Source organism: Cynocephalus volans, chromosome 6, assembly GCF_027409185.1.
Source record: "Cynocephalus volans isolate mCynVol1 chromosome 6, mCynVol1.pri, whole genome shotgun sequence".
Classification (NCBI taxonomy): domain Eukaryota; kingdom Metazoa; phylum Chordata; class Mammalia; order Dermoptera; family Cynocephalidae; genus Cynocephalus; species Cynocephalus volans.
In genome coordinates, this window is record NC_084465.1 from 29381376 (window position 1) to 29404671 (window position 23296).

Here is a 23296-nt window from a genome sequence, read left to right on the forward strand (position 1 = left end):
ATAATTCGTGTACTCATGTTTACAAAATGTAATCAATCTTTGTGACCTTTAGTTTCTCACCAACCCCCCTCTCTGTCCCCTTTTCCCACCTCTAATAACCACAGTTCTGTTCTCTTTTTTTAAAGTTTAATGTATTATTGTGATTCTTTCTTTCTCCCTTTTTCTCTCTCTCTTTCTTTCTCTTTTTTTCTTTTTCTTTCTTTCTTTCTTTCTTTCTCTTTTTTTCTTTCTTTCTCTTTCTTTCTTTCTTTCTTTCTTTCTTTCTTTCTTTCTTTCTTTCTTTCTTTCTTTCTTTCTTTCTTTCTTTCTTTCCTTTCTTTCTTTCTTTCTTTCTTTCTTTCTTTCTTTCTTTCCTTTCTTTCTTTCTCTCTCTCTCTCTCTCTCTCTCTCTCTCTCTCTCTCTCTCTCTCTCTCTCCTTCCTTCCTTCCTTCCTTCCTTCTCCCACTTATGAGTGAGAACATGAAGTATTTTTCTTTCCTTGCATGGATTATTTCATTTAACATAATTTTCTCTTAATTCACCTGTGTTGCTTTGAGTGGCAGAATTTCATTCTTTTTTTTATGGCAGAGTAGTATTCATTCCACTGAGTATACATTCCACATTTTCCTTATCCACTTAGCTGTCAATGGACATTTAGATTGATTCTGACTCTTGGCTATTGTAAATACAGCTATGATGAATATGGGAGTGTAGGTATTCCTTTGACTTGATGGTTTCTATTCCTTTGGGTATACACCCAGCAATGATTGCTGGGTCATATGGCAGGTCTATCTGTAGTTGTTTGAAGAATCTCTATAATGTTTTCCATAATGACTGCAACAATTTACAGTCCCACCAACAGTTTATGAGGGTTCCCCTTTTTCCACATCCTTGTTAGCATTTGTTATTCTGTCTTTTTGATAATAGCCGGTCTAACTGGGTTGAGATGATATCTCAGTGTGGTTTTGATTTGCATTACCCTGATGCTGAGTGATGCTGAAGATTTTGTCATGTGTCTGTCAGTCATTTGTATGTCTTCATATGAGAAATGTCTATTCAGCTCCTTTGCCCATTTTACTCTGTTATTTTTTTTTTGTACAGATTTTTAGTTTAATATAATCACACTTGTTTATTTTTTCTTTTGGTGTCATATTCGTAAAGTATTTGCCCAGTAGTATATCCTGAAGTGTTTCCCCTATGTTTTCTTTTAGGAGATTTATAGTTTCAGGCCTTATATAAAATTCTACCAAAAAACTCCTAGAGCTGATAAACAATTTCAGTACAGTTGCAGGATAAAAAATCAACATGCAAAAATCAGTAACGTTTTTATTCTCCAATAACAAACTAGCAGAAAAAGAAATCAAGAAAGCAAGCCCATTTAAAATAGTCACAAAAAAATGAAATATCTAGGAATCAATTTAACCAAGGAGATAAAAAATCTCTACAATGAGAACTGTAAATCCCTGCTGAAAGAAATTAAAGAGGACACAAAAAGATGGAAAAACATTCCATGCTCTTGGACTGGAAGAATTAACATTGTGAAAATGTCCATACTATCCAAAGTGATCTACAGGCTCAATGTAATCTCTGTCAAAATACCAATGACATTCTTCACAGAAATGGAAAAAAAAAAATCCTAACATTCATATGGAACAACAAAAGACCCAAATAGCTAAAGCAATCCTGAGCAAAATTAAATAGATAAATAAAGCTGGAAGCATAACACTCACTGACTTCAAATTATACTACAAAGCTACAGTAACAAAAACAGCATGGTACTGACATAAAAACAGACACTCAGACCAATGGAACAGAATAGAGAACCCAGAAACCAACCCACATACTTACAGCCACCTACTCATTTTTTGTTTTTTTGTTTTTTTTCCCTCTTACATCTGCTATCTATATCATGGGCAATCATGCATTTGTTCCAGATGTGTATATTGTGGCATAAAGTTAACATAATTTGCTCTTATAATTTAAAAATCTAATTTCTACCTGTATTTATATCTTCTTTCTCATTTCTTTGTTGATTAATCATATCTTATATCTCTTTTTTACTCATGTATTACCAAATATGACTTTCTTTTATTAATTATGTGTACTGACTATAGTTTTCTGTTTTATATATTTCTTTTTTAAATCTCAGATATTTCCTTCTTTCTGTATTTATTGAGTTTACTTTTTTTTTTTTTTTTTTTAAACTTTGGCTAGTTCCATGGTTAATTTTGAGATTTCTGGCTAAGATCAAAATTTTTGATATTAAATTTTCCTTCAAGCACCACTTAGGTTGTATCCACAAGTTCTCGTGATTGTTCATTTCTACATAGTCTGTAATTTTCTTTTTGACAATTATTCTTTACAGGGGTGATATTTAGTTTCCAAATAAAAACTTGTATGTATTTATGAATTCTAATTCTAATTTAATTGGCTTTTGGTGTGAAAATTGAATGTAGCCTGTATGTTTCCTGTTTTGGAAATTTCATGTTTGTTTCTGGATAATTTAATCAATGATCAATTTTTATGAAGTGTCCATTTATGTTTTAAAATAATGCAATGAAAATGAAAATTTTATTATGTGAGTTATTCAACAATTTTTATCCTTAATTATATGTTGTATATTTAAATTTTAATTCCACTGAAGAGATGAACTAAAATCTCTCATGATGGTTATGGATTTGTCATTTCTCCATGTATTTGTATGATTTTTTGCTTACATACATCATGATAATGATGAGTATGTATATATCTTTTTATAATTTAATGATTTTATCGTGCATTCTACTTTGTCCCATATAAATATTACTTTTCCAGTTTTCTTTGTGTTCACATTTTTCTGACACATATTTAAAATTTAGGTTATTTTACTTTTTATATATCATTTTCTCCTTATTAGAATAGAATTTAAAATCAAATCTGAAAACCTCTGTATTTTAAATGGGGAATTTAATCTCTATCATAAAAATTACTGATTTATGTTTGCCAATTTATTTTGTTTTCCTTTTACTATGCTCTCCTGCTTCTGTTCTTTTTCTTCTGTGATTATTTTTTCTAAATAATCAAGTTTTTCTTTTTTTTTCCCATTCTGATATTTAGGAAGTTTTAGATCCTTTTCTCATTTTTTATTTTAAACACACATATATATATATTTGCTAACAACATTCAGAACAAATTTGCTGGTTTATTTTGTTAATTTTATATCATATGTTCTTTTTTTTTTTTAGGAATAATTGCCAAATTATTGGTAATTGATGTCTTGTTCCTTTTTTTGGTCAGCCTTCCAATTGGTATGTTAATTTTATAGTCTTTTCACATACTTTTTAGCTCTGTTAATTTTCTCTATTTTACATTTTTTATTGACTTTTATCTTTCATCTTTATTATTCTTTATATTCTTTATTATTCTTTCTTCTATATTCATAGGGTTTAATTTTCTATCTTTCTCTTTTCTTTAGTTTTTTGAGATAGGTAATTATAGCAGAATTTCTTCTTTTCATATATATATATATATATATATATATATATATATATATATATATATATATATATAGACTACTTTAGCTATATCCTATGACTTTTGATATGTTGTTCAAAATATTTTCTAATTTTCATTGTTGTTTCTTCTTTGATTCATGAGGGATTTAAAAATATGTTCTTTAACTTTGAAATGGTTAGTGCTCTTTTTGTTGTCTTTTGTTTCTGTTCAAATTCTGCTTTCTGCTCTAATTCCACAATAGTCAGATAATGTACTCTGTATGTCAATCATTCAGAATTTGTTAAGACTGCCCAGAATGTGGTCATCTGGTAAATTTTCTCTGGGCAATTTAATGGACTGTATTTTACCAATTTTGGAAAATTCTTGATCCGTATCTCTTTAAATTTTTCTTTTTACCTGTTGTACCTGTCCTCTGTTTCTGGGACTCAATAGCCTTCCAATTTTGTATTATGTTTCATGTATCTCTAATAATTATTTTTTATATATTTTTAAATTCTTTATTATCTCTGTGCTTCATTCTGGGTATTTTTTATTGCTCTATTTTCCAGTTCATTATTTATTTCCTGTACTGTTTCTAATCTGTTGTTAAACTCATCTATTGAATTTATGATATGTTTTAGTCCTGTGATTTTTTATTTTAATTTTTTTAAATTGTACATGTTTATAGGGTACAGTTCATTGTTTTGATATATGCATATATTGTATAATGATCTAAACAGAATAGTTAGCAAATCTAATTGTGGTTTCATTGTGGTTATAACATTCACAATCCTCTTTTCTGGCTATCTTGATATATACATTACAATGATTAGCTATTGTCACCCTAGGAAACCAGAACTTATTCTTCCTCTCTAGTTGTAACATGGTAACTTTGTAACAACTGTTTACCAACCTTTCCCTCACCTCTTCCTACCACTTCCCTGACCCTGGTAATCACTATTCTGTTCTCTATTTCTCTCTTTTTAATTTATTTTTCTTAATTGACCCATGATAACTGTATATATTTATGGAGTACAATATGATATTTGAGTATGTTCATACAGTGTGTAGGAATTGTATCAGGGTGCTTAGTATATCCATCATCTTAAACATTTGTCACCTCCGTGTTAGGAACATTCGACGTCATCTTGACTACCTACTCAAAGATACACAGTAGTTTGTAGTTAACTGTAGTCTCCCTATATTACTGTAGGAGCCTAGATCCCTTTCTTCCTATCTCTCTAATATTTTGTATTCACTGACCACCCTCTCTCCATTGTCCCCCTCCTCTTCCCCCCCACCATTCTCTATAATTTTTGACTCTCTCTATATATATCCAGGGAACTGGAATATGTATTTTACCAGTTCCCTGGTAAAATTCTCTTATATATTTTTTTTTCAATTTACGTTCAAGTATTTTGAGAACTTCTTTCTGAGAAGCTCAGAATCTGATCATCTGTAGCACCATTTCTATCATCAGTTTGTTTGGATTTTGTGGCTTTTTCCCTTGGTCTTTGGTCATTTGTCCCCATGTCCTAGCATGCCTGGCTGATAGTCTTTTACTGAATACCTAACACTACATGTTTAAAAAAATGTAGGTGTTACATATTTTTTATATTCCTCCAGAGAAGCTTCAATTTCTACTAGTCAGCAATGGAAATAGAGGTATTTCACCTTGATATTATCTGAGATTGGAATAATTTGAGGATAGATTTCAGACTTTCTATGGGTTTATTTTTGATTTACCTTTTCTCCTAGAGGATATTTCTTCAGATATATCAGCTAAAAGTCTGAAATGTTTAGGAGTGCCCATTCATTTTAATTGACCTGAACTCCAACTGAATTTTCTCTGAATCTGGATTATTTTTGGTACTTTTTAGCCTGTTGCTCCCTCACACTTAGGATTCAGCAAAATTTCAAGGAAAAAAATTGGTGTAAAATAACCGGTAAACTTCTCGGTTGTACCCTGGAATCTCGTGTCCTGAGATCCTGGCTGCAATGATAACATCACATTCCAGTTTTTGTCTCCCTAGCCCTATGATACTGCTGAAAGATCTGTCTGAAGAGTTCTTCCCATTAACCCTCATACACAGAACCAGCACATTCTCTGTGAATAAAAAGTAGTGGAGAATGCCTGGCTATGCCCATGTGCTTTTTATTTTTTATTTTTTTCCCTAGCATCTTGGCGTTTGGAGTCTTGACTGCCCTGGTTCTTCTGATGCTTCCAAATAGTTTCTTTTTTTTTAAAAAAACTTTACATCTTTTATAGTTATTCTCAATGATTAGATTAATTTGATTATAGCTTCTCTTTCATAGCCAGAATCAGAAGTCCTTCGTCTATTGAGATTTTAATTTTAATGCCAAAAATGTTAGCTTCTGTGATGTTTATTTAATCCTTTTTATGGATTTGTTAGTCTTTCAAACCTTTTCAAAGATAATAGTTATTTTTATTTCTAAGGTTTTCTTTCCTTAGCTCTATTGGATCTATCTTCTTGTGTTTTTATTATTCTCTTTGTAGAGTTTTTTGCTTTTCTTTCATAGTGTGAGAGAGAATCATGGTTTTATGGTTCTTCTTAAGTATCTGCTAATTCTCAGTTGGCTGTTCATTTGTATTTGTGAATCCCAGTTTACTGGCCTGCTATGTTGTCATACCCTATCTCTTGTGCCTTTGAAGATAGAAGGGTGCTTATGCAGAAAACAGTGCTGGAAATTTGTCTTCCAAATGTACGGAATCCCTGTTCCTTCTGGTGGTCAGTGGTTCATAGGTACTTCTCTGCTCTGGCCCAGTGCAAACTCGATGCTAATCATCAGCATTTAAAAAAATAACTTTCCAGCTTTTCGGGCCTATGTTTTCAGCTTGCTAGAACATTCTGTCTAACAAAGTCTGAGCTGCTCTATCATCCATAATGAGGTTTATAACGAAGAAAGTAGCTGATTAGTAACAGCAAAAGCTCTCCAAATTCTCTGGTGAGAGTTAATTTAGGTGCTTTAACTGAGTCTCTGTTATTTTTATGAAATTTGGCCCAACTCTATTAGAAAAGGGGTGATTCTCTGATTTGGAGAGTATTCAAGTCATTGTAATCCTACTCTTTCACATCTCTGTATATCTGTGGGAGCCATATGGTACGTGATAAGGATATGGGCTTTCAAGTCAGACAAACCTCAGTTTGAATCTATGCCTTGTCTTCATGAGATGCATGACTTCCACAAAATGACTGTCTCCAAAATGACCTTTTTGTGACTGTATAATTCTCAAAAATAGACCGATTTCTACCTTACAGGATTCCTGTGAGGGCTTAAAGTACATAGAGGATTTGGCATAATGCTGTGCCTGATCCTCAATAATTGATAGATATTATAGCTGTAGTTATTGTGCAGTATTGAAACTTATCTCTTTAATCGACATCAGAGATCTCTGTGATTCTATTAGTATGTTTAACTACAAACCAACTATAATAACAGAATTTTCAGAACTCTGAGTGATATTAACTCCCCATTTGTATTAGTTTGCTAGGGTTGCCATAACAAAGTACTGCAGACTGGGTGGTTTAAATAACAGAAATTTATCTTCCTACAGTTCTGAGACTAAAAGTCTGAGATAGAAGTTCAGCAGGGTCAGTTGCTTCTGAGGCCTCTCTCCTTGGCTTGGAGATTGCCATCTTTTCCCAGTGCCATCACATGGTCTTCCCTGTATGTGTGTCTCTATCTTAATTTCCTCTTTTTATAAAGTCACCCGTCAAATTAGATTATGGCCCACCAAAATGACTTTATTTTAACTGAATTATCTTTTTAAAGACCCCATTTCCAATGTAGTTACATTCTGAGGTACTGGGGGTTAACCCCCAGTGAAATTGGAAGGGTGTACAATTCAGCCCATAATACCATCCTTCTTAGTTCTTCCTATATTAAGTAATATCACAAGGAAAAAAATAGCATTTTATAACACCTTATGCTTCCAGAATAATACCTGCACGATTTGCTGATCTTTTGTTTTGTTTTTAGAAAGGGTTATATAATAAGTATCTATTTGAACAAGATTTAGTGCCTTCTTATAATATTATAGCTGAAATAATTTTCATGATGTTACTAAATTTCATTAAATAACATAACCTAAATAATAAATTTGTCTTAAAATTTAAATTCCAGCAAAGCTTCCACCTACAGACAGTGATAAATATAGGATTTAAGATATTTTCTTTTTGCCCTGGCTGCCAGAAATATGTGTGTGTATGTGTGTGTGTGTGTGTGTGTGTGTGTGTGTGTGTGTAGATATCACAGCAGAAAATGCCACTGTTTGATAACTTATTTTCACTATGTTTCTATAATTAATTGTTATATAGAATAACTGGAAATTAAGGACTATGTTTTATTTCATAACACTATAAAGTATTTACTTTGTTTATAAAACTCCTATCAGGTTTAATAAAAATAAATTGTTTGCTAATCCACATGTTAAATGTCACATATATTTAATTATAAACAGTTCATTATAAATCTGATATCTTTCTTTCCTTCTTTAGAGGATCTTGAGCTTCCTTAAAATTGTGCTTTTCTATCCTTAGGATAGCTGACATTCTGATTGTTGGTTGATGCTGTATTATTCAGCTGGTTACCACCATTTCCAATAAGCCCATGGTAAAGGATTCAGACCTCATGTGTGAACCAGCCAAGTTTGGCATCTGTAGTCTTGACTCATAATTCTGAATTCGTAGCCTTTGATTTGACTCTTCATTTTGCAAATGTGTCATAAGCTAAAAGGGGATGTGATCAGATCAAACCTGTCTCCATCTCCACTAATGAAAACACAATGTAGCATCTCTGACCTGCTGATGGGTCAGCAACACTACCAATTCTACATGACAGGAGAAACACAGCATTCAGGACAATGATTTTTCCCAGAGTGAAACTAGATGATAATTCTTTGAATATGCTGATTCTAGAGATTTCCACAAGCATAAAGTATATTTCTTTATGAATCAATACTTTTGCTTGTATTTGTATGTGCGTGTTCCTGTTAGAAAGGCTAAAAACTTACAGCTGATTGTGAGAGAGCAGTACTGTTAAGTGTTTATGGTGTGAAGGATGAAGGAAGATGAATTGAGAATAGGATCATGCTTAAGTAATGACAATAATAACTATCATTTACTAATTACTATATGCCAGGCTCTGTGTCACTGTCTTACATGTATTGTCTCATTAAATCCTTTGAGTCAGGTCTATGGAAGCTTGGAAAGAGTGTGAGAGCATTGCCCTCAGTTATACAGGTTAGTGGAAGAAGAGTCCAGGGCAGAGCCCAGAGCTCTCATATTCCCAAAGTAAAGACCACTGACTTTTAATTTGTACTGTCCATTGCTCAGTTGAGAGCAAAATGATCCCTTATTGTCATATTTACAGTTTAAAAGAGTATCATGTTCATCTGTACAAGATCAAGTTTCTTTCCTAGCCTAGAGTTTGATTGGAGAGAGAATGAGGCCCTCCAATTTCCTGATATTTTGTAGTTTCAGTTTCTGATTTATTGTTTTCTGCTTGGAACTATATGGGTTATTTTCTTTAAATGTGAAATTCAAGAGTAAGAACCCACACAATCTCAAAAGAATGTAAAATATTTGTGTCATCCAGTATTCTAGGTGCTGTGATTATAGCATTAAACAACACAAGTAAAAATCCCTGTACTCAAAGAATTTTTATTCTAGTTAAGGGACATAGATCATACATAAGGTAAATAAGTAAAGCATACAGACTTTTATGATAGGAAATATTAGATGCTAAGGAGTAAAATAAAACTGAGGAATGATGGTAGAGAGGTAGGAAGTTACAATTTTTAAAGGCGTGTTTACAAAAGGTCTCATTTCAGTAAAGACGTGAAGGAGCAAGCCATCAAATATAAGAGCCTGAAAGCAGAAGCATGCTTGGCATGTTCTAGGATGAGCCAGGAGGCCCAATAGCTGGAAGAGAATGAATAAAGAAAGGGTAAAGCCAGAGAAGTTCAGAGAACCTGTGGGCATTATTAGGACACTATCAGTGAGAAGTCATTGCAAAGTTCGGAAAGTAGAGGTGACCTAATCTGGTTTCTGAATAATGGGATTATTCCAGCTTCTATGTTAGGATCAATTAAATGATCAGACTGAAGACAACAAAGTCAGAAGAAGAGAGATCACTAGGACAGCTATAGGATTCATCCAGATGGGAGATGGTGGTGCCTCTGAGCAATGCAATACCAGTGGAAGTAGTGAAAATGACCCATCTGGGCAAAGTTAGAAAGTAAAAATCAACAGGATTTGGCTAAAGATAGGGGGGGAGTGTAAAGAGGAGTCAAGGGCAATTTCAAGGGTTTTGTCCCAAGAGCTGGAAAGGTGTAATTACTGAGATTGGTAGGCCACTAGAAGAGCAAGTTTAGGGGTGAAGGTGAGGAATCAGAGGCTTGTTAGATTGCAGATGCTGTCAGACATCCAGCAAAGCTACCTGGAAGGCAGTTAAATTCGCTGAGAGAAACCCAGCATGTAAAACATTATTAAGGAAGACTAGCTACATAATTTGTGAGGTTCAGTAAAAAGTGAAAATGCAGGCCTCCTTGTTCAAAAATTATTAAAAATTTCAAAACAGTGATGGCAAAGCATTAAACCAAGCATGGAGCTCTTCTGAAGAAGCTGGTCTTAGTTTAAAGTCATAATTCCAAAAGTGATCAGCAAAAAAGTAATGTAATTAGACAGACAGACAGACGGACAGACAGATAGATGTCCAAGGACTGAGTTCTGGATATTTCAATGTAAAGATGTTAAAGCAATGAGGAGGATACTTCAGAATCGACAGAGAGGGAGAAGCCAGGAAGGTATGTTTGAACTAAACAAAACAGAAAACAATAGTAAAATGTTTGATATTGGCTTGGTGGTGGTTCATCCGTGTCCAGAATCAGCTAAAAGAGCTGAGCCATTTGTCTCTGTTCTTTTGCTGCTGTCCAATTGCCTGGGGAGTTTCCTTAGAGTTTGGATTATTACATGATGGATGGATTTGGGGATATTACCACTCACAAGGCAACTGCAGAGTTTCTCTGTAAACTTCATCTTTTAAAAAAATTTAATCACTTCTTGTAATAAATGAGATTTTGAAGTCCATTGGCTGACGCCCTGTTAAAAAGCAGAAAAAATCTATTTTTTTTGATGCAGTGCCACTTTGGCAGATGCACAGATGAGGAAATAGGTAACAGAAGCAGAGAAAGTCAGGCTGAAAGTGTTAATGCAGCTTTCTAACTGGTCAGGTTGTATGCAAAGCAGCCAAATAGAACCTGATTGACTAGCAAAGAGGCAAGATTAAACCATCTGGGGCAAGGCAGAAATATTCAAAGATAAATAATGAGTCTTTTTCTATCACATGACATAAAGCAGCTTTGAGTGCTAGGTCTCATAAAAGGTTACTTTAGTTTCTAGGGGCTGAAAACATGGCTAGGTTGGATGTCAGAGTCTATGGAGGTCTGTGTACAGGTAGCTGATTGAAAGTATAAGGCTGACATTAATCCTGCAGAAATACAACTTCCTCTCTCCTAACTCTTCCTGGAACCTTTAGTGATTTCAGATCATGACCTACATTCTGTAGATCCTGGCTGTAAACAAGTGATCTATTCAAAGAATGAAGAAAAAACTGTAATAGGTCCCAGAAAAGATTTCATGTTAGTGTGCTTCATTGTGCCAGCTCCTCCCTGGCTTATCCAGCGATTGCTTAGTCTACTTCAGTGCACCTGAGTGCTTCAGGTTCAGGATGTCCACGGGGCTTGGAGGCAGAGGAAGTAACCGGCCATCAGTGCATGTGACAGAAAAGATATTCTCCTTTCTCTGAGTGTTAGTATTTTGGAGTGACAGGGGCAGGAGAGGATGCACAAAAGAAGGATGAAAAATAGAAGATTAATATTAACATATCCAATATCATTGTCAGCTTCTATGTGGATTAGGGGGAGTTAACATGGTCCCCTCCTGTCCTATGGTGAGCTGTAAGTTTGAAACAGAAAGCTGTTGTGTTATTCTAGGAGGGTAGCCCGGACAGTGAATAGAGCCTTGACATCAGCAAATAGCGTCAGCATTTGGACAAATTTTTATTCTACCTATTTTGAAGTGAGATTACAAAGGCCTTTTTCTAGACATCAATAGCCAGAGCATGGCTATCGGCTCCTAACTAAACAAAACTGGTTTGAATAATTGGCTAATATGTAACTGGAAGGATGCTTTGTTAGCATCCTTTTAGCTTCAAAGTTGTATGGTAAATAATCTCTGTCAAGCTACTATTTTGTGCCCACAAGTCATTTCATGAAGATTTTATCATTCTACCCTTTAACTCTTCTAGGAGAAAAGTATTATTTTCCCCCATTACATAAATAAGAAATTAAAGGCCAGAAAGGAAAACAAGATCACACATTTGTCCAATTATCGGGGAAGTTTTATTAGAGTTTGTATTGTTGCCTTCTAGTTCCTTTTAGGGCTTTTATTACCCACACAGCAACTCCCGAGTTTCTCTGTACAATTTTTTATCTTTAAAAAAAAAAATTATAAGTGGTGGTGCTGGAATTCAAACTTAGGTCTCCTGGAACATATTCCTTCTCTACATAGCTCAAATAATTAGAATTTTCTATACGTATACATAAAGCCATTGAGTGTTTGGAATCAGGTGCTCATTTTCAATCTTTTAATATAATCTGTTCATTTATTTTTAAATATGGGAGATATTCAGAATCCTATAATTCAAGATACTAAGGCTTTGGTTTCTCTAGAATGAGAGCAGGGAGCATTTTTATTTCTTTGCTTGTTTTGCTGTACTTGCTTTCATGAGGTTATGATGTATTCATATATGATTTTTTCATTTTATTAAATGTTTAAAAATGAAATTCAAAAACTTAGTGTATTCATAATCCAAGGCCCTGTAACAAATGGTAGGTGACCATAAGGCTTTGGATTTTAGGGTATTATTTTGTGTACATTCTTTTCCTGTATTAAAAACACATTAAAATTTTTCAGAAGCTGTTTTAAAAGAGCACATAATTAAGATCAGCACTTTGGTGTAATTTGAAAGTACAGAGTCTAATGGAGAGCTTGGTACACTAAGCATAGTACTATTTAATTCTAATGTCTATGTTTATTACAGCTTTCATTGAGTTGGCTTGCCAAAAGCATAGACTGCAGTAATTTATTTAATGAGGAAGCTAGCATTTTAAAATCTTCATCATGCCCAATATTTAGCAAGATTAAACTTACTATCTATTAAATAAATTATTCTGAGTGAAAGAAGAAAATTATCATTTATATTTTTGGCAACAGAGAAAATTTACAAGATTTGAAAAATAAATATACTAGTACTATTTGGACTAGTACTATGCATGGTAGCAAGACTAACAGACTAAGATAAAATAAAGTCCATCTAATCAGTGTGGATATTCTCATTATTTCATGAATGTTTGAGCTCTGGATTTTTTTGTTTGTTTGTTTTAGACTAAATTGACTTGTCAGGGTTCTACTGGACAAAACTGATGGTTACCTATTTGAGTGCCTTTGGGATATTTATGTGTGTGGTTTACACTTTGCCATATTCTTTCATTACCTTTATGTCTTCTGCAGTCCATTTTCTGAATAGGTTTCTGCAGCAATTCTGGCTTGAAAATAAGTAGGAATTCAAAGAAGATTAACCAACACATGAAAAGCTTAGGAGTACCCATAATATTAGGTTGTTTAAAAGTTGATGGCAAAGCTTAGGGAGATTTATGAGGTTTAAAGGCACATATCCACATTTCATTGGGACTTTCCTAATTGTAGTAAATCTTTAGTACTTTCCAATTTAACATGGAATTTCATTTATAGGCAGATAGCATGAGAGATCATGACATGCAGTAATTCATCACTTTGCTAAGGGATGTATATGAATCATGTCTCTATTGAGGCTGGTATGCACGAGCCTAGCCTATAATATGGGATTCACACTCAACACTTTGTTTCTTCCTTAAAATGTAATCACCTCTTTGTGGTAGCCATTACTGATGTCCATTTGACTTACTGGGGAATTATAGGATGCATAATCTGCATAATTTTTGTAAATCAAAAGATTCATAAAGATCTTTGTATACGTAAAAAATAATTTGCAGTTTCTGAGTAATTATTGTGTCTAGAATCTTGCCTAGATTTTTAGAAGTATACAAGAAAAAAATGTAGGTTACCTGCTCTAAGGAAGTGTATATACTCTAGTTGTGCATTCCATATAAATAAATACAAAGCTCATGTAAATGAATATGATCATGTACTACACATTAGCAAGTGCTTTATATATTCATTTTAATGTATTAATGCTTAGAAGTAAAGTAAAAACATTATAATTAAGGTAAGATTTATCACAGAGAACTTCCTGGAGGAGGTGACATTCGAAATAAACCAATTATGCATCACCTTGTTGCAGGGTATTCCCATATACACAATGGGGTCTTATGCAAGGATCTTAGTGGTAGATGAATTGAAGGGTATACTCAGTAATCTATATAGCACAGTTTCACACACAAGGACAAATTTTTTTTTAATAGTGCCTCAAGTTCTCCTCATGGTTTGGATAGATCTTTACCTCAAGACTTTGCCATCTGTTAAGAGAAACCATCTCCCCTAGGAAAAGGCAACACTAATGCTGATTCAGCTAGTATTTATCCTTGAGGGTGAATATTTTTCAGTTTCTTATTAAAAAGGACACAATTTGTTTCGCTTTTGAGGATTGCCAGATGAAATTGGACAACTTTACATTTTTGGAGATATTATTAGAGTGAACAGATCTATTAATGAGGATCATAGATATGATAAAGAGGATCTCTTCACGGTGCTAAGACAGCTTTTCTGTGGCCTCAGTATCACAACTTATTTGCGGAAATTATATTTTGAGCTCAGGACATGGAAAATGGAAGCAGATAAAAGGTTTTTGTTTTTGTTTTTAAAGATTAAAATACTGTAATGTCTGCTTTCAAACTATAATGAAGCGACCAAGGCAGTGATTTTTGGTTTGGGTTTTCTCAGCTACTTAACCTTTAGGGTGTAGAAAGAAAAATCTTCCAGAGAGTTCTTGCTTTGTCTATACCTGAGCAGTCGATTTTAGTGGTATAAGAATAAGATATGAGTACGGGGGAGAATTTTTAAAATGTAGATGCCAGGACCCTATCTCCAGAGTACACATCTAAATCTCGAAGAGAGGAGGTCTTACATATTTTGTAAAAACACCTGCATTTATTTTGATATGATGTGATCACTGAGAATCCTCTGGAAGTGTTCTTTAGAGGGGCTATTAAAAAAAAAATCAAGCCCTTATGGCATAGAATTAAGTAAAGATGAAAAGATGCAAATATGCATTATTTAAGCAGTGATGTGCAACAGTGATGTTCTGGAATGTTCCACTCCCACTCTATTTCCACTATATAGTATTTACCTTCTGGGTTAAGTTTATTGCTAAAGGAATAACTTGACCCACTGCCATCTCTTGAAGAGGGCATATGTGGCATAAAATCAGTCTTTTGCCAAACTGTTTTTGTCCCCTTTCTTATACATGTTTATCTGCAATCTAAAAATGAAACTAAGCTCCACCAGTTTAGTTGTTAGATTGTCTGTTTGTTTTAAGGAATTGGGCTCAATAAACAATACAGCCTTACTCATCCACACTTGCAAGTTGGGATATAAGAATGCTTGACTATAATTAAGGGAAGTTTCAGTAAATGTCTTCTAATGAACCTTTAGTAGAGAAGCTAGAATAATTTTAGAAGATGCTGTTATTTGCTGTATTTCCTGCTAATTAGGCTTACCAACATTGATTCTTTTTCTTTCTCCCTTCAGATGTACATCCAAACAACAACACTTACCGTCTCCATGAGTTTAAGTGCTTCCGTGTCTCTGGGCATGCTCTATATGCCCAAGGTTTATATCATAATTTTTCATCCAGAGCAGAACGTTCAAAAACGCAAGAGGAGCTTCAAGGCTGTGGTGACAGCTGCCACCATGCAAAGTAAACTAATCCAAAAAGGAAATGACAGACCAAATGGCGAGGTGAAAAGTGAACTCTGTGAGAGTCTTGAAACCAACAGTAAGTCATCTGTAGACTTTCCGATGGTCAAGAGCGGGAGCTGTTCCTAATAGATGTACGTTGAATGTTCTTCTAGTCTTGGGGATTGTGCTACATATTTCCAGGGGCATGATAATACCCACATACTATCAGGCCATCACAACAGTTAGAACCAAACATCTCAAGATGAGTTGCTGTTCTCCAGAACACAAACACATGTGCAAAACCTCTTTTACAAAGCATGACACTCAGGTCTTTCTTTTGCCCACTTGTTTAGTTAAGTCACACTTAATACTCATTTCTCCCAAGTGGTTCTCTTCTTTTGGTTTCCCATAATTTCCCTTCTTGGATGTATTCAGATAATTACAGCTCTGCTTTGAAAGCCTCATAATCTTGAAAACAGAATTCTTTCTATGCCTACCATTCCATTTTTTTCCCTCACCTATCATCTTCTTCTCTATAGTCCACCCCAGACTCATATAATAACAATATACTGACACCTGAAATATTCCAGCAGAGTTTAACAGATCTACTTACGTTCACCTTTGTATCTATAGCAGAGTAGCAAATAGACTGAAGATTTCTATGGTAAAATATTAGAAAGCTACAAAATATGACAAGGACACAACAACAACAAAAAATGAAAACTACAGGCCAATATTCCTGATGAGCATAGATGCAAAAATCCTCAGCAAAACACTAGCAAAACAAATCCAACAGTGTATCAAAAAGATAATATACCTTGATGAAGGGGGATTTATCCCAGGGATGCAAGGATGGTCCAACATAAGCAAATCAACAGATGTGGTACATCATATCAATAATATAAAGGACAAATACTATGTGATCATCTTAATAGATGCAGAAAAAGCATTTGAAAACATTCAACATCCTTTCATGATAAAAACCCTTAAATAATTCGGTATAGAAAGAACATACCTCAACACAATAAAGGCCATGTATGATGAACCCACAGCTAACATCATACTGAACAGGGGAAAAGTAAAAGAACTGGAACAAAGCAAAGATGCTTGTTATCACTATTCCTGTTCAACACAGCATGCATACAATTGAGTAAGTGCTGGAAGTCAAAGACAGAGTTGTTGGGCAAGAGAAAAAAACAAAGGGCATCCAAAAAGGAAAAGGAGAAGTCATATTATCCCTGTTGGCAGATGACATGATCTTATATATAGAAGAAATTAAAGACTTCACCAAAAAAAAAAAAAAATGCTAGAACTGGTAAACAAATTTAGTAGAGTTGCAGAATACAAAATCAACATATAAAAATCAGTATCATTTCTATATACCAACAACAAACCATCTGGAAAAAAAATCAAAAAAGCAATCCCATTTATAATAGCTACAATAAATAAATAAATAAATAAATAAATAAAACCTAGGAGGAGATGAGAGAGTTCTATAATGAAAACTACAAAACACTGATGAAAGAAAGTACAGAGGACACACAAAAAAATTGGAAGACTTAATATTGTCAAAATGACCATGCTACCCAAAGTGGTCTACAGATTCAATGAACCACTATCAAAATACTAAAGACATTTTTCACAGTAATAAAAAAAACCTAAAATATATATGGAACCACAAAAGAATCTGAATAGCAAAAGCAATCCTGAGCAAAAAGAACAAAACTGGAGGCATTATGCTACCTGACTTCAAATTATATTACAAAGCTGTAGTAACCAAAATAGCAAGGTACTGGTATAAAAACAGACATGTAGACCAATGGAACAGAATAGAAAACTCAGAAATAAGTCCACATATTTACAGCCAACTGACATTAGACAAAAGTTCTAGGAACATACATTGGGGAAAAAACAGTCTCTTCAGTATATGGTGCTGGGAAAATTTGATATCCACATGCAGAAGAATAAAACAAGGTCCTTGTCTCTCCCCACATACAAAAATCAACTCAAAAATGGATTAAACACTTAAATGTAAGACCCAAAACTGTAAAACTACTAGAAGAAAATATAGGGGAAATGCTTGAAGACATTAGTCTCAGTGAAGATTGTATAGGTAAGACTTCAAAAGCACAGGCAACAAAAATAGAAAAATGAGATTATATTAAACTAAAATACTTTTGCACAACAAAGGAAACAATGAATAGAGTGAAAAGGCAACCTTCATAATGGGAGAAAATGGTTGCAAACTATTCATTTGACAAAGGATTAATATCTAGAATATTCAAGGAACTCGAACAACTCAACAGCAAAAAACAAATAATCTGATTTAAAAATAGGCAAATGACCTGAATAGACATTTTTCAAAAGAATACATGCAAATGACCAAGAAGTATGTAAAAAAAAATGCTCAATATCACTAATCATCAGGGAAATGCAAATAAAATCCTCGATGAGATATCATCTTACCCCAGTTACAATGGCTATTATCAGAAAGTCAAGAAATAGTAAATGCTGGCAAGGATGTGGAGAAAAGGGAACTCTTACACATTGTTGGTGGGAATGTAAGTTAGTATAGCCATTATGGAAAACAATATAGAGGTTCCTCAAAAAACTAAAAATAGACCTACCGTATATGATCCAGCAATCCCACTGGTGGGTATTTATCTAAAGCAAAGGGAATTAGCATACCAAAGAGCTATCTGCACCCCAATGAATGGATAAAGAAAATGTGGGATAGATACACAACGAAACACTACTCAGCCATAAAAAAGAATGGAATCCTGTCATTCACAGCAACATGGATGAGCCTGAAAGAGATTATATTAAGTAAAATAAGTCAGGCACAGAAAGATAAATACTGCATGTTCTCACTCATACGTGGGAGCTAAAATAGTTCAGCTCATTGTGGTGAAGCTGAGAAGGGTAGAGGAGGGGAAAGGGAGAGGTTGCTTAACTGATACAAACTTACAGATAGACAGGAAAGATAGATTGTGTGCTCTATTGTACCTTAGGTGACTTTAACAATAATATATTGTATATTTTCAAATGGCTAGAAGACAGGGATTTGAATGTTCTTATCACAAAATTTCCTTTCTATTAAGATTTCCAGATAAGCATTGTCTACTTTAATGTCCCATACAAAAAAGTAGCCCTAGATTGTTAGTATTGCTTAATTAAACTTATTGGCTCCAATTACTATCAGACTCCTTGGAATTACTGGCCATATTAGCTCTAAGAAGACTATCTTCAGATCACTGACTCCGAATTTAGTCACTTTCAGAGAAAAGAAGCTTACAAGAACTTTCACAAACACTCCCTGCATACTCACCTTTCTACAAACATGAAACCTTGAGAAAATGAAAGAAAGGCACAAAAAGGATGGGTTTTGGTAACAAATCATAATCATCTCTGGTTATAGGTAAGCAATTTACTAATAATGGGCCTATTTTGGCTCCAAAGGTGTAATAAAACTATTATTAGAGGCATCAGAGTAGAATGCTTGTGATTTGAGGACAGAATTTTATCTGTGATTTTCCACCTTGAAAGCATCAGTGTAGGAAGTTAAGATTTATTGTAGGATGCCAGTAAAATACTGTTGGCCAGTGATAGAGTTTGAACCCTGGAACTTCCCAGTATGACTCACCAGAATCTATTTTTGTACCTGTTTTTTGAGCAGCGATCTAGAAAACTATATAATATTGCTGCAAATGGGAACAGCCAAACTCATGGTGAACTAAATATCAGTCATCCCAGATTCACCTGTGGAAAGTAGTGGAGAAAAAAATTAATAGCCTTTTTTCACCACTTTAAAGAATAAATAGGTTTCTTGAAAAGGAAAATTTTCAGTATTGATAAGGATTGTTTGTATTATTGAAATGTCTCATACATTTCCTGTTTTCCCTGTTATTTTCTCTTGATATTGAAATGGAAATTATATAGCATGCATGTATTTCTCTATTTTCTCTAAAATAAGAATGAAAGATTACAAACAAAAGGCCTGTTTGGAGGGTAAGCCTATATATAATATTCTGGAGGAGTCAGATGCTAACTTTTGGAAGGTGAAAGAAAATTGAGAAGGTGAAGCAAGAAGATGTCAATTACTGCCTAAAAGAAGGTTAAATTGTACTTTGGAGTTTTTTGTGTATTCTTCTTTTACAGGAGTAGCTTAGGTTTGAATAAATTAGGTCCAGATAAAGTGATTACGGTTTACACATTCAGGAAAGACAGTGTATGAAATCTTCACTCATTCTTCCACAGTCCTGCCCCAGGTAACCATTGTTACCCTTTGTTCTCTTACATAGCCATCTTACCATGAAAGTTAGATTTGTATGCTTTTGAAACAAAGCTTGCAATTCAGTGTGTACGAGTCCAAGTGAGAAACTGTCCCTGTTACCTTTACTATGTGCATGTACTAGTGGTTTTAAATTAGTCAAAAGTCTTCTGAAATCACTTATCCTGTAAAAGTACTCTTACAATTAATAACTTAAATGCAATCTTTTTCTCCTAAATATGTATATTATGTTTTTAGAATTATAATTGAATATTGGAGAAACCTTTGCCATTCAACTGTCTGTAACAGGCACCATACCCCCTCAGATTTAAAACACCTCCTCTCAACACAGGTAGAGTCCATTCTCAATAAATCAAGGGCTGATTAATCCACAGGAAATCCATGTTGCTGCATTCTCATACTTTCTGCTGCCAGACTTTTGATAAATCAGCATTATTACAATGAAGTGACAATGACATAAGAAAAAGTGTTTTGTAAACTATAAATCACAATACAAAGGTAAAGATATCATTTCTGCCTTGAAAATGTAGATTGCTCTGTAGTTAATAGAAAACAGAAGACTTGAAATTCAAAAACTATTGTTTTCGCATACCTCTTTCTTTCCTTTTTTTAATATATGGAGGATTTTAATAATTATGGCTACTATTCCATTGCTGAGATTTTTTTCTGACCATATAGCTGTGTATTTATACATACTTGTTATACATGCAATGCTTTTCTTTCATGGCCACGGAGCCCTACAAGTCCTCATATTCAGAAATCTCTTCTTAAGGGCGACTTGTTAATACCAGAAATTCTGGTCAAATGTTCAAGATTTTAAGTTTCCAAAGCTAAACAGATGAATATAAGTAATGTGAAGCTGGAGAGGAAAACAATTTGCTGAATTTGAAAAATACTGTGTTTCATATATAAAAGGTTGTTTTGTTTTATAACACAGTAAGGAGAATTTGAAACAAAGTTGGTAAACATGAATTTCGCCAACTGTACCCAGTTAACCAGTGCTGTACATGGTATTCCTTACGCTATGTTCATAAATAATTCATGAATAGAATTGCGGCTGGAGGTAGATTTGCTTTCTCTAGCTTATGAACACAGTGTGGTGCACACAAGGAAATTCATCATTGCTGTACTCAAAAACTGGTTTTCACATAAGCATATTCATCATCACTGTAAAAAATCTCCCTATTAGCTCATCTATACATCTTTGATCCATTTTGTTCTGTAATACTTCTGAAATAAAGAGTCTTGCAAGCTATCCACTATTCATAGTTTGTCCTTTATCATTACTCTCATGTTGACTAAATCATCTGTTTCTAGAGCCTTGCACTTCCTTTTATAACCAGTAAAAAAAAAAAAAAAAAAAAAAAAAGAACATTATTCTTCTGTGAATTACTGTTCATTTCTTAATAGAATTCTACCATCTTTCTTCCCAGAGATCACTTTTAAGAGTTCAAAAAATGAAGTGTGAATCTTTAACTAGCTATAGAGCCTCAAAGTTCGAATGATCTGTAAAGATGGTCTGAACCAAATCAATGTCTGTGGAATGAACATCTTTAGAACCTCATGTAGTTCAAGGTCCTTTTGGCTCTTATTTCTCTATTTCAACCATAATTTAGTATCTACATTTTTGATAAGGATGTCCTACGTTTTTAGTTATTATTGAAAGTATTGAATAGTACAGGAAGTTGAACAACATTTTTAACAGTCATTTTTATAACTCATGATAATTTTTTTCTATCTTGTCTATGAAGATTATATGAAAGTCCTTCAAAAACAGAGCTGAAATTCAGATTTAATTTTCTTAGAGAAAATTTAGAGGCACATGAGTACATTTTATAAAGAAAAAGTAAAAAGTAAACAAACATGAAATCATTGCATTTCACTTCACACCAAACCAAATGTAGCAGATATCTCTTGGAAAGGGTAAGTAAAAAAGTAGGACTCCATATTGGCATGAAACTCGTAATATTCAATGAAATAAAAATAGCAAAACATCTGCAATTGATACTTCATTGGGCTATCTGTGTTAATTTTAGTGATTGTAAACTTTATATGATCTTGGTCTCTGGTAAGAACTTATCTGGTCAAACACCAGTGTCACATACTAAAATGAAATGAGTATGACGGTCAATTATTTCATAGGAGAGGCTTTACAATTTCTAGCCTTATTCAATGTTTAAAAACAAAATTATTCTTTAAAAGTTTTTCTTATCCTGGATTGGATTTATATATTGAAATGCATGCATGTTTTTGTCTTTTATGTCTTTTTATTTTTATTTTTATTTATTTATTTATTTATTTATTTATTTTTTAAATTTTATTTTCTCGATATACATTGTGGCTGATTATTGCTACCCATCACCAAAACCTCCCTCCCTTCTCCCTCCCCCCTCCCCCCCAACAATGTCCTTTCTGTTTGCTTGTCGTATCAACTTCAAGTAATTGTGGTTGTTATATCTTCTTCCCCCGCACCCAGTTTTGTGTGTGTGTGTGTGTCTGTGTGTGTGTGTGTGTGTGTGTGTGAATTTATATATTAATTTTTAGCTCCCACCAATAAGTGAGAACATGTGGTATTTCTCTTTCTGTGCCTGACTTGTTTCACTTAATATAATTCTCTCGAGGTCCATCCATGTTGTTGCAAATGGCAGTATTTCATTCGTTTTTATAGCTGAGTAGTATTCCATTGTGTAGATGTACCACATTTTCCGTATCCACTCATCTGATGATGGACATTTGGGCTGGTTCCAACTCTTGGCTATTGTAAAGAGTGCTGCGATGAACATTGGGGAACAGGTATAACTTCGACTTGATGATTTCCATTCCTCTGGGTATATTCCCAACAGTGGGATACCTGGGTCGTATGGTAGATCTATCTGCAGTTGTTTGAGGAATCTCCATACCATTTTCCATAGAGGCCACACCATTTTGCAGTCCCACCAACAATATATGAGAGTTCCTTTTTCTCTGCAACCTCGCCAGCATTTATCGTTCAGAGTCTTTTGGATTTTAGCCATCCTAACTGGGGTTAGGTGGTATCTCAGTGTGGTTTTGATTTGCATTTCCCGAATGCTGAGTGATGTTGAGCATTTTTTCATATGTCTGTTGGCCATTTGTATATCTTCCTTAGAGAAATTTTATGTCTTTTTAAAAATGACTTTTCATTCCAGAATTCCAGTAAATAATAGTACATCACATTTGAATTTTAGGGAAGAGATTTATTTCATCACATCTTTCAAAAACTCAATTATTTGGATTTAGATTCATATTCTCTAGAAGTGTAAGCATGAGTATAAATTTGACATGGAATATCTTGTTATCCATTTCTCCCTAATGTTCTTACAATAATGTTTTATTTCACAGTAAATTGGTAATACAACAATTAAATATTCATTTTCTTCTTTGAGTCTTTATTTGTATTCTTTAGTTGAAACCAGACCAAACCGTAAATATGCATTGACAATGCATATATATACTTTAATATTTACCAATATTCTAGGTACTTGATATTTTACCATGTTCACCTCTACGGTCTAAAATTGTTGCTTATTTTTAAATGGAAGATACAGTCAT

General features: G+C 33.8%; 1 protein-coding gene across 1 annotated transcript in view; it reads left to right on the top strand.

Moving 5' to 3' along the window:
• GRM8 (glutamate metabotropic receptor 8) overlaps nt 1–23296 on the top strand; it is a 774682-nt gene that overhangs the window by 750871 nt on the left and 515 nt on the right. Inside the window, exon 9 of the mRNA XM_063099623.1 lies at nt 15286–15532. Within this exon, the coding sequence (XP_062955693.1) occupies nt 15286–15532 (247 nt within the window). The remainder of the gene's footprint in view (nt 1–15285; nt 15533–23296) is intronic.